At 46.5% G+C, this 12,364-nt stretch overlaps 3 protein-coding genes across 4 annotated transcripts in view; 1 reads left to right on the top strand and 2 right to left on the bottom strand.

Annotated features, from left to right (window-relative positions):
* Positions 1–87: 87 nt before the first annotated feature.
* Positions 88–995, top strand: mrpl21 (mitochondrial ribosomal protein L21). The gene has a single exon (XM_035636846.2). The coding sequence runs from the start codon at positions 210–212 to the stop codon at positions 858–860; it is 651 nt and encodes a 216-aa protein (XP_035492739.1). The 5' UTR covers positions 88–209; the 3' UTR covers positions 861–995.
* A 4,364-nt stretch (positions 996–5,359) lies between these two features.
* On the bottom strand, positions 5,360–9,361 carry c8h6orf120 (chromosome 8 C6orf120 homolog). 2 transcript variants are annotated; one of them, XM_035636848.2, is made up of 3 exons: positions 9,218–9,301; positions 8,477–8,605; positions 5,360–7,571 (listed from the first exon to the last, which is right to left on the bottom strand). In XM_035636848.2, exon 3 carries the CDS (start codon positions 7,520–7,522, stop codon positions 6,965–6,967), a length of 558 nt encoding a protein of 185 aa, XP_035492741.1. In that variant the 5' UTR covers positions 7,523–7,571; positions 8,477–8,605; positions 9,218–9,301; the 3' UTR covers positions 5,360–6,964. The 2 variants fall into 2 exon arrangements, with proteins under 2 accessions (XP_035492741.1, XP_035492740.1); XM_035636847.2 differs by lacking the exon at positions 8,477–8,605 and having other exon boundaries at positions 9,218–9,361.
* Positions 9,362–10,135: 774 nt separating this feature from the next.
* Positions 10,136–12,364, bottom strand: part of npepps (aminopeptidase puromycin sensitive) — an 18,143-nt gene continuing 15,914 nt past the window's right edge. Inside the window, exon 23 of the mRNA XM_035638522.2 lies at positions 10,136–12,178. Within this exon, the coding sequence (XP_035494415.2) occupies positions 12,032–12,178 (147 nt within the window). The 3' untranslated portion in view covers positions 10,136–12,031. The remainder of the gene's footprint in view (positions 12,179–12,364) is intronic.

The following is a 12,364-nucleotide window of genomic DNA, read 5'->3' as shown; positions in this document are numbered from 1 at the left end:
TTCCTCTACAGAGGTCACGTATTGCGCAGTGACGAACCACAGCATTAAGAGTACAGTTTAATCAAATACATCTTGTTCTCAAAAGAACTTTATCAAATCACATTTCAGTATCTTACACAAACTGATGTGATTGACAACATATTAAGTTTTTATTTTTTTTAAATTGAGTAAGCAATAGCGATGCTCGTCGACACCAGTAGGGGGCGGTAATGCGCAAACCGCGAAAAACAGAAAACTCGAGAAGAAGAAGAACCACCACGGTACTTCCTGTGAAGATGGCGGCGACCAGAGGACTGTGGAGGACACGCAGCCTGTTGTCGCCCAGGACCCCGCTCCTGTTCCCCGCCGCCGCCGCCCGCCCGCAGAGCTCCGTGAGCGGGGACCCGGTGCCGCGGACCTCGCTGTCGCGGCCGCCGTGGCCGCAGCAGACGAGCGCGGTGCCGGCGGAGGAGGCGCGGCGCCGACACGCCGCCGTGGTGCTCGCCGTGAACGAGCGCATCCAGCAGCGGGACTTCGGCCGCCTCTTCGCCGTGGTGCACTTCGCCGGGCGCCAGTGGAAGGTCACCGGCGAGGACCTGGTGCTGATCGAGAGCCACGTGGAGGCGCAGTGCGGCGAGCGCATCCGCATGGAGAAGGTGCTGCTGGTCGGGGCGCAGGACTTCACCCTGGTGGGCAGGCCGCTGCTGGGCAGGGAGCTGGTCCGCGTCGAGGCCACCGTGCTGGAGAAGACCGAGTCCTGGCCCAAGGTCCACATGCAATTCTGGAAGAGACACCGGTTCCAGCGCAAGAAGATCCTCGTCCAGCCGCAGACGGTGCTGAGGATCAACAGCATCGAGCTGGCGCCCGCGCTGACCTCATGAAGATGAAGATGATGAAGACTGGCTTCATTTGTTCTGACTGGTTGTAAATATGTAAACACACGCGTCAGTGAGTCTGTTCATCAGGACGAACAAGTGTTGGATTTCACACCTGTAAATAAAACATTGTTCTGCACAGACGTGACTGGAAGATATTTCATATTTTTTACTTTCTAATGAATAAATAAAAAAGAGACGGGCCCATGTTTCTACGTCGTGTTGAATACGGTTGTTGAATTAAACGCTCCAGAATACGTCGCGTTCAGGTAGAATTTTCAGATGCTGCCGGAAATGGAATCAGAGGTGCGACACCATAAAGTGTCCCCTGTCGGTCGCTCGGTTGGTTGCGTTTTGCAACTTCACCACCAGATGCCGCCAGAATTTTTTTTAACATGTATGCCTTTTGATATCATAAGCACAGATAAATACAGCTCCCAACCAGGGCCAATATCGAAATTTTACGTATTACTTTTCCCTTCCCCGTTGCAGTCCAGATTGCTCACATGCCAAGTGGTGGTGGTTGTTAACAAACTCATTAGTTGAACAACCATAAAAATACATATGACATACCAAAATACAATTTTATGCATTGATTTGTGAAATAGATAATATCGTCAGTTGAAACCTCGAACGCACGTGGGCAGAAAAAATTAACATTTAAAAAAAATATTATTTAGAAGGAAAGAAACTGAAGGAGGTTCAAATAAAAAAAGTTACATGGCGTCAATGTCACCGACCGTTAGATGGCATCACAGTGATGTCATGTTCCATGTTGTTTGGGATCAAAGTTGGATGACGTCACCCAGAGCTTTCAACATCAAAGGGTTGAAGTTGAAAGACGGCGGAGGCTGTCGACAGAGCGCCGCTCACGTCCGTCACCTTCATATCGCTCACATCGGCCTCCTCACGCGTCCAGACTTACTTACCCACAATGGAGAGAACAAAAAACCATCACAGACTCATCTTGGATTCGTCCAAACTCAAGGTGTCCGATAATGTGCATCTACCCCTGGTACACGCCGACCGCATCAACGCCGACAAAGGAGCGTACTATGTGCTTGTTTGGGATCCGTCTCGCGGGCGCAGCGTGTTGCAGAAGCCCGCGGCGAAGCGTTTTTGCCACGATGTTGTTAACTCGGTCACCGAGGAGATCATGTGCAGCATCAGGTCCATCGTCTCGGTGTGGCACAGTAAACTCCAGCGGATACATTCACATGTGCAACCTGAGCAGTGTCTCTTCCGCGTGGACGAGAGCTATGTCCTGGAGAACATCGACCACATCCTTCCACAGGTTTTTGCTCGCGCTAACAACACCTCTCCCAGCTGCTGTAGTTGTGAGAACATGAGCGAGTTCAGCCGGTTAGTCGCCAAAGAGGCAGCGGCAAGGATTAACTACCTCTTAGCCATTGAACTGCGCTCCAACACCGGACATCTGAAATGCAGGACTGAGGAATCAAACTGGATTTATGTGGAAAATATTGAGGCAATGGTTGATCTAGTTGGGCACATATTGCATTGCATGTGCCTTGACAAGTGCCGGTGTACGCCACAACGAGGAGAAAGAGTCAACACTGTCCCTCTGTTGGACAACCAAGGGGAAGAACCAATGCAATTGATCAGAAGCAAATGGGACTATGAAATAGTTTATTCTTCATCGGAGAAAGCAGTGATGGACATCCTGACAGAGGTCAACAATAGGCCAACGCGCAGAGAAAACGGAGGCGCAGGAGACTTTGATAGCCAAGCCGAGGACGGAGCACCTTGTGAGCCACTCAGATGCCCAGGAAACGGTGGAGATGCTGAGGATTCTGATGCCGAAGATGTGTCAGAAGTTGCAGATATAAGTGAACAAAAGCAGTCATCTGGGGAAACCACGGACAGTGCACTTTGGGATCCGAGCAGGCATCCGCTCAGAGATCATCTCGATGTCTCGTCTCTATCTGAGTCAGTGAAGAATCACAAAATGGTCGTCTTGGTGCTCACAGGGCTCATCATGCGTACCATGCAGAAGAGCCAAGAATCAATGAATCAGGAAGAATTCAACACGGTTTTCAAAAATCTGACGGACAAGGCCTTCCAAAAGATCGAGCTCGGAGACATAACGATGAGCACTGACAATGATAAATCTATCAAGGCGATGTACAAGGCTCTGTTCAGAGACCTGTGTGAGAGGTTTTCCTCTGCAAAGGGGCTCCTGACAGTCATGCAGCTGCAGCTTTACGATGAAGTCATTATTGAGGCCCTGAAAACTCACCTGACTAAACAGAAGACTGTGGGCAAAGGCATCATGAAGTCGTTCAAATCCCGCTTCAGCGGTTCTTCCGGGGTGGATCCATCTGACTTTGATAGCCAAGCCTCTGGCAGCTCAGATCTCAGATACTCAGAAGAGAGGGGTCAATTCCAGTCACCCGGGGAAAACACTGACCGGGCACCCTGTGAACCAAGCAGGCAGCCACTCACAGATCAAATGGAAGGCTCACCTTTTTCTGAGTCGGCAACAAAGTCAAATCGCAAACAGATTGTCCTGATGCTCACGGGTCTCATCATGCTTACCATTCAGAAGACCCAAGAATCGGTGAACCAGGAGGAATTTTGCATGGTTTTCAAAAATCTGACAGACAAGGCCATGCAACAGATCGAGCACGCGGACGTCACCGTGAGCCCAAACAACGATAAATCCATCAAGCAGATGTACAAGGCTCTGTTCAGGGACCTGTGTCAGAGGTTTGACTCTGCGAAGGGGCTCCTGACAGTCATGCAGTTGCAGCTGTGTGATGAAGTTATCATCGAGGCCCTGGAGACTCACCTGACCACGCCGACCAAACAGCAGAACGCTGCCGCCAGATTCTTCTCGTCTGTGGGCAAAGGCATCATGAAGCCGTTCAAATCCTTCTTCAGTGGTTCTTCTGTAGTGGATCCATAATGTGTGTTCACCGGAGCTCAGAGTGGCTCTGACCGTGCTGTCCTGGAGCGAGGCAGCTTCTGCCCTGGAGGAACTATCTCCCTGCTTCCCGACTACGCAAAATTCATCGGTACCCGGTGTCGGCAGCGGCCTGAGAGGCGGAAGGCGCCAGAGCGATCTAGTGAGCTGTTGCTGGGGCAGAGAGTCCAGCGGACCGGCCGTCTCCTTCATCGCAGTCACGGCCGGTCCGAGAGGACCAGTAAAAAGAAGGCAGCTGCTGCATGCAGGCTGTGTATTGGTCTGTTTATTGACCGTTTTGACACTTTGCACAAGGCGACTCAGGGCACCGGTACTCGCCTACAGCACTGCGAATGGCTCAGGCCCTTCCTACATCCAGAACATGGTCAAACCTTTACATCCCAGCCCATGACGGCTTGCTACTCCCTCAGTGCGAGGGGCGGGCAGCCACCGCAGATCTTAATCCCGTCTGTTTTCTGTCCTGGTTCAGTGGTGGAACAAGCTCCCTGTTGACATCAGGAAAGCAGAATCCCTTCAATGTTTCCGCCACAGACTGAAAACTCACCTGTTCAGACAGAACCTTAGACCTTGAATCAAAATAAAATTACAAAACCAAAATGGAGCATATTTTGTGCATGTTTATACCTCGTGACTCTTGCACTTTTTGGGTAATATCGTCATGGTTGAGTGCAAAAAATTGAATGTGATGTAATGTAAAACAAATCATCTAAATAAAAAACGTATTATATTCCACATGTTGACCGTTTGGCTCTTCATGACAGCTGTAAGAAAAAGGTTTGCATGGTTTTAAATGTTATCCGGAGTAGATAGAAATGCAAATATGTTAAGAAGGATGAAAGATTTCCTCAAGTCTGAGTAAAATGAAAAACACAGGACATAAAGTGAAGCTAGTCAGACACTAGCTGGTGACAAACAGCCAGTAATGAGACAGACGGACGTATTCTTGAAGTGTCCGGCAGATCTTTTTTCATATTAACTTAAATCTGCAAATCATTATTCAATTGTTTTTTATTCAATACGACGTCATACAATAGTGAAAACTAATGTTCCAGATCCCAACATGATGGATCAACGTGCACGTGAGGGCCTCACCACGTTTTATTCGTTGATTCTCGAGATTATTCTCCTTATAATTCGTGCCGTGTTGAAACAAGTTGATCATTTTCTTTCCCCAATAATGAAATGATCTTTTTTTTTGTGTATTCTGGATCTTGGCGAATCTCTCGGTGACGCGGGCCTGACTTCGTCCTCTCAGCGACTTGTTTGTTTTTGTCGGTTTTTAAACTATTCATCATAAATGTTTTCTGCTTCTTTTGATAACAAAGTATTGTTTGAATAATCAATTTGAATGATGAGTATTAACAGTCATTTTGTAATGAAGTGTTTAAAGTCTGAGGGGTTAAGTTTTAAGAGACTGATCCTGACGTCTTAGCGTCTACAGTACCGATACTGGTGGATAACAGTCCTCGTTGCTCAGTCTTGTCCTTCCTTCTCCTCAGAATCCAACCATCGACCCTCTTGTCAGTGAAGCTCTGAGACAAAATGAGACGAGACAGGAGAATTTCACAGTCTACAAAAAACATCTGTTTTTATTTTGTAAACCCGACTGAAAATCGTGTCTGGAAAAACAGGAGGAGCGCAGAGGAAGGATCTGAAGGCACTGTTGAACATCTCTGCTCAGTGGTGGACGAGGGTTTAACTCAGGAGCTTGTCCAACAGGCAGAACGCAAAGAGGCCGACGGAACCGGAGGAAAGAGAGCAGAGCTTCTCACCTCAGCAGCTGAAACCACAACCGATAATCCTGACGCGTCTCACGACGACGGTATTGCTACGTGTTTTTGATATTCAAACACCACACGCGTCCTCGTGTGACGTCAGATATTCAGAGTTAAGACAAGCGGCTTCATTCGTTCACAGGTGACAGGCGTCGTCACCGTCTGCAAAATTGCTCAGATCAGCGACGAGCTCGAAGGCCTTTCTGTTCAAGTGACACAACGCTAACACGTCTTACTTCCTGCTCGGAAGTAAAATGTAAAAGACAAGTGGGAAACATGATCGTCTTCTTTTTAATGATTTTGAAAAAATAATAAGGCTTCAGCAGTTTGAGGTGATGAAGCTTCATCCTGGTTCTCGTGTGGAGGTTTATTTCACACGATTGACCCTCAGTAGGTATCAGTAGTTTGTCCCGTCACGGCTCAACAAGGAAACCCTGAGAAATATTTTCTACCGAAATAAGATGGAAAATATCGGTTAGTGATTCAGCGAGAGCTGCTACATTTATCGATTAGTAATCAAAATTATATTACAATGGAGCGCAGCATTGTTTTGTCCCATGATGGGTCAACGAGGAAACCGAGAAAGAATCTGAGAAATATTTTCTACCAAAGTAATATCAGGAAGTGATTCAGCAAGAGCTACAACGGGTAATCGATAAGTGATCAACGGCAAAATGAATCGCCAGCTATTCTAAAAAATAGATCCTTAAATGTGAATATCTTCTGGTTTCTTTGCTCTTCTGTGACACTGACCTGAATATCTTTGGTGTGTGGACAAAACAAAACATTGTCTCTGGGTTTTGGGGAAACACGATCGACATTTTATGAACCAAACAACTAATCGATTAATCGAGAAGATAATCGTTAGTTTCAGCTACAGGTCTATGTTACGATCGAAGACGGTTTTTCAAACAAACGTCTCAAAAGCCCTTGTCGGAAACGGACTAACCGACGGTCAAAGTCACGCAGCGACTGACGATCGGCTGGTCATGATTTAGATCGTCTGAACTACATCATCAGCCCCGTGAACAGCGAATGTTCAAATTCGACCTCCGGATGTGGTCTGAGCGTTTTTCTTTATCCAGAACCGGACCGTCGGACACAGATCGTGTTAACCGGCGTCAAAGTATCAACACGCGTTTCATCCAAACTACGTTTAAACCTCGCCGCTCGCTCAGCTGCGATTCTCTCCTCATCTCGTACACGAAGTCTGTCAGTTTACATAAGTGCATGTGAGTGTTTGATTAAAAATAATAATAATAATGAACCCCTCTCAATCACGCCAAACTAAAGAGCCGCTAAGATTTCTCCCTGAAGTCTGGTGGGACAGTTGTCAAGAGCAGAGTCTTTTCCTTCAGTCGCAGCTGCAGCAGAGGAAAGAAAGACGTTTTTCAAAACAGAATCTCCAGTACAATCTTCAGAAGTCCAATCAGAATTGTCCAGAAGATCGACGCCTCTTTCTCCTCGGCCTGAGCGGATTGCTTCGGCTCGCGTCCGTCCTTCGATGCGTACAAGCCCGAGTCAAACGGGTTCTGAGGCACCGTCTGATCGTAGAACACCCGCATCTCAAATTCGCTCTCCCGGTGAGACGGGTGGCCGTAGATCCCGATGCCCACGGGCCTCACAAAGTCCCCCGGGACCACTACCACGTCCCGGCCGCAGGTGACCGACTGCAGCTTGTAGGTGTCGAAGCTCGGCTGCAGGGTTCTGTCCGACACATAGAGGTCCGCATCCCCCTTGAGGCTTCGCATGTGCAGGATGATTCTGCCGTCGTGGTTGAGGCGCAGGTAGCTGTAGTTCCCTGCCCCGATGTGGCCCTGGACCACATGCAGGAGAACCCAGTCTTCGGGGACGCCGCCGTCGTCGTCGTCGTCCTCCGAGGGGCCCAGGAAGCTCCTGGCCTGGGACAGCAGGAGGACAAGGACCAGGGCGCTGCAACTCAGCATCATGATGAAGGCATCTGTCAATCAGACCCCCGCCTGGAGGACACCAGACAGCCTGGTGGTGAGACGGGACGGGCCACGGATGAAAAACACAGACAAGCAGGGAATTAAAACTGTTCACTGCGGAAAACATCAGGAACTAATAAATTACCCGATCGACAACGTCGTCAGGTGCGCTCAACAACACCAGTTCAAAAACATTTCTCTGGCTAAATAATTATGGGAGGCATTATTATTGTTGGTATTTAGATCTGCTTTTAGTTGCTACCATGGCAACAGGTTCTCTTTCCTGGAGGCCATTATCAGTCAAGATCCTGTTTGGCGGATTTACCCACTGAACAAGTCATGAACAAAGCGCAAGACCCGTGGATATTCACACAATCAAGACTAAATGCTGACAGTAAAGCACTTCCGATCCTAACATTAATAACGGCATAGTCGTAATATTATGACTATATTCTCATATATTTACAACTTTATTCTTGTAAAAATTATGACTTTCTTGTAATAGTACGACTTTAATCTAACAATATTACGACTATTCTCGTAAAATTACAACTTTAATCTCATAATATTTCGACTTTATTCTCATAAAAGTATGACTTTTTTCCTGTAATAGTACGACTTTAATCTCGTGTTATTATTACTTTATTCTCAAAATATTTTGACTTTAACCTCTTAATATTACCACTTTATTCTCAAAATATTTCAACCTTTTAATCACAAAATTATGACTTTTATCTTCGACTTTTTTTCTCCTAATATATTTCGACTTTATTCTCAAAGTCCCCAATTCTTTTCCTACTCAATGTGGCCCCTCAATACACCGTCGTAACAATCTACACCACACCACACATGAAAACCTCCGACATCATCTACAGATGGGAAACAGATCACAACACGAGCCAAACGTCTTTAACCTAACGATCCACCGGGGGTCACCTGGGGTCAGGGGGTCACCTGGGGTCAGGGGGTCACCGGGGGTCACCTGGGGTCAGGGGGTCACCTGGGGTCACCGGGGCTGACTGACGGACCCTCAGCAGAGTTGAACTCAAGCCGCTCAGCTTCACTTCCGCAGGTGAATCCGACCTTTGATACGAACCAACATGTTTTTATCGCTCATGTTATTTTTAACCGCTGGACCTTGACACCCGACACCGAGGCTCTGACAGGGAACTGCTCCACATAGATATATATCTGTAGATATATATATCTATATATAGATATATATATAGATATATATATATAAACCCAGCTGCGTGCGACGAAGTTAATAATAAAAACACAACTATGTATATTTTTAGCAACAACTTTCACCCGAACAACTCAACAACCTGACGCTGCTCCAATGCTAACAGCTAACAGCTAGCAGCTAACAGCTGCGGCAGCGCCGACCCGTGAGACCCGGACACTTAAACACAAAAAAGAATGAATCATTTGAAGACAAATCGTTTCGTTGTAACACAACCTGTTGTTAGTTAGTTAAAGTAAGACACGGAGCTAAAGGTTAGCCCCGAGCTAAGAGCTGCTAACCACGAAGCTAGTTAGCATTCACGCAGCTAACGCCGCTGCTAGCCCCCCCGCTCACTTTGAGCCCGAGCTTCAGCTGTAAACAGCGCGAGATAAGTTACAACTTTTATGAGTAACTCACTCGAAAAGTGTTTAAAAGTGTTTGAAACGACAAAAAGGGAAAGTTCTTACACTGCAGTTATTCTCCAACCGGCATCTTCTTCCAGACCAGAAACCACAGCGACAAACTACTTCTTCTTCTTCTTCTTCTTCTCTGCTTTCAGCTTTGACTCCCGCTCACGTGCTCACTGCTGCTACCAACAGGCCGCACCTGGTAACTGCACCGGTCAGAATACAATCATAAAGGGACAGTTCAGTGATTTTGAAGTGGGGTTGTATGAGTTACTTATGCAAAGTTAATTTTACCTTATGGAGATGGTGATGTCAATGTCATTGAATGGAGTTTGGAGGAGAAATGGAAGTAGCCTAAGTCTGAGTTGCACTGTTTCTGAGGGGATCACCGAAAAACGTCTTTTTTGCCACATTTTTAAATGCTTACCGGAAAAAATAAAATATCCATTCAATTGTACGCTGAAGGACGTATGACAAAAATACATGCTTTAGCAGTCCCACTTCAAAATCACTTAACTATCCCTTTAATGTGCTGTTGTGAAATCTTGTTATTATTACGGCATATTTTTCTCGTTATAACGACAAAAGAATATGTCGTAATAACGAGAAACACTTCAGATATTTTTAATTCAACTGTGGCAGTTGAGCACTTTCCGTACCAAAGACTTTTTGACCAACTAACATAATAAAGCGAGTAATGTACGCGGGCGGTTGTCATGCTCACTTGAATCACTTTTAATTAAACGTGTTTGTGGGATTCATGTAAAAATTACATTTGACATATTTAAAAAAAATATTCTGCTCTCCACTCCACTGCTGTAACACGCAGATGTCCCCACTTAAGTACAAATAAAGGATTCTGATCTTATTTAAATGTACATTGGTTAACTTTTCATACTTTTGCAAAGGGACGTGACACATGAGAAAAGCTTGCGCTTTGAAATGTTTTTTCAATGATGCAGCGTATTAATTACCTGATTAAATCAATAAATGATGCATTATGCATTGATTTATTTTGACTATTATTAAAATGGTGATAGTGCTTAAGGTATGAGGGCGTTTTAATACAGCACATGTTGAACTAAAAGTCAGATTCATCAGAAAAAATACCAGATGACATCACACAACGATGCAAACTTGGAGCCAAGCACCGCTGCAACATTTTCTACAGACAAAAAACCAAAATGTGTTGACATTTGAATTTTCTCTCACTAATTTCATTCTCCTCCAGGTTTTTTTAAATAATAAAGACGTTGCTCATCCCACTGCTGCATTTACCATTAGTATTACGTTAACCATATCATTTCACACACAAAATCAACATGTACTATTGTCACATCAGTTGTTTTTATAATTCCTTTTTTCACTTTAATGAACACCAACTGTAGTTTTAAACAAAAGAAAAAAGAAAAAGAAAGAAACCAAACAAAAGAAAAAGAAAACAACAACAAATGTTCCAGGGGGAAAAGAGTCGACAGCAGGTCGGATGACTTCGTGGGTACGTTTGTCAAAAACACACATCAAATTGTAAATTCTATATAGATATACTCGCTCAACAAGTCTGCATAATCTGTCACATTAGATACATCTGATGTCGTGTGGAAGACCCCCGTCCAAACAACTCACTGCAAACCAGTCGACGGATCTTAAGGCGTCCGAGTTCGACGGCGCCGGTCAAAGTCCACAGAGTCCGGGGGGGGGGGGGGGGGGGGGGCAGAGCCACGCCGGACCGCCGGCCGCAGGAGGCGGCATTTTTTTTTTCTTCTTCCTGATGTTACGTCAGAGTGAAAAGGCCCCGAGAAGTAGTGCTGTGATCTTTTTTTTTCTTTTCTTTTCTCCTCAATCTCCTTTACCTCAGAATATACGATTATGATCTGAACATTAAATAAATCACTGAATCTATTGTCTTATAAAAAAAAAAAAAAGTGCCAATATCTGCATTTCATCGAGGGGGGGGCAGAAAAAAGAAACGGGGGGGATTTAAATACGCTTGTTGGTGATTTGAACTATTTAAACCCGAGCTCGAGGGGTGGGTGGATGGGTGTGTGTGTTAATCAAACCCATTTAATTATTTTTAAAGGAACATCCACAAAAAAAAAAAAAGAAAAGAAAAGAAAACCTTGCATTATACAGTTTTACAATGTAGTACCATGCTAGCGCTGCTCGCCTCGCCCCTAACGGTTTATTAGCAATGGATAATCAGTGCTGTTGGAATCTACAACAGTCCACTACTGTTTAGAACCCCATTCTGCCCAGGTTGCTTCCAGCTTCTTGCCCAATCACAGCACCCCAAAGTGAGGAGGAGGGTGAGGAGGATACCGACTTGAGAGGGGGGGGGGGCGACCCAGAGGAAACAAATTGGACGTAAACAAAGCAGCAAATGTAGAAAATCACACTTCATGCATTCAAGATGAGTGGCAGCAGGAAAAAGAGGAGGGGGGGGGGGGTTTTCACAGTTTTCTCAGCTACGACGCAGAGGTGAAGGAGGAGGAGGATGGGGGGTGCATATACGGGGCGGGTGACGTCGGGCGCGTGAGCAGGGTTAGCGATCGTTTCCTGGTGTTTTCTGCGACGTCATTGCCGAGCAGTGGATTCACAACGCGGCGTGTTTCGTCCGCTCAAGGACAGAACAAGGCTAAAACTACATTCCTGGTCCGGCTTGAAATGGATTTTCCCTTCGTCAACGTAAAAAGAGTCTCTGTGTGTGTTTCTCCTCCCAGCACTGTTGGATTCTTTGTCTTGTTAAATTTCATACAGTTCCTTTAGAGGAAGTGAAGCCTGCTGCTCCTGGGAGGTCGGCGCTGGAGGGAGGGTTGGGGGGGGGGGCTAGAGGAGGCGGCGGCGGCGAACGGGGGGAGGAGGGAAGGCAGCGGCTCAGACGGGGGGCGCCTTGCGCTGCAGTAGATACTGTTGGATGTCGTTGGCGTCGCGCTTCAGCCAGGCGGCGTTGAGGAGGATGTTCTCGCAACACTGCTGCACCGTGCGCTCGGCCGACGGCGCCGGGTGACTCTCGAAGAAGCTCTGTGGGGAAACACAGGAGAACCAGATTGTGTTATTCTGCCCTGGGGGGGGGGGGGGGGGGGGGGGGGGGGGGGGGGGGGGGGGTTGTTTTTTTGTTCCTAACATTAAAATGCAAATTCACCCCACGGCTCCACCTCTGAGCAGGGGGCTGAGGGAGGCAGGGCTGGATGTGAGAGTGACACAGCT

This window comes from Scophthalmus maximus, chromosome 8 (genome assembly GCF_022379125.1).
Source record: "Scophthalmus maximus strain ysfricsl-2021 chromosome 8, ASM2237912v1, whole genome shotgun sequence".
Taxonomy (NCBI): domain Eukaryota; kingdom Metazoa; phylum Chordata; class Actinopteri; order Pleuronectiformes; family Scophthalmidae; genus Scophthalmus; species Scophthalmus maximus.
This window is presented reverse-complemented; position numbering and strand designations above follow the sequence as displayed.

What these genes read in the sequence shown, in the direction of transcription:
- mrpl21 (XM_035636846.2), top strand. Translation starts at nt 210, where the DNA reads ATGCGCAAACCGCGAAAAACAGAAAACTCGAGAAGAAGAAGAACCACC.
- c8h6orf120 (XM_035636847.2), bottom strand. Translation starts at nt 7,522, where the DNA reads ATGATGCTGAGTTGCAGCGCCCTGGTCCTTGTCCTCCTGCTGTCCCAG.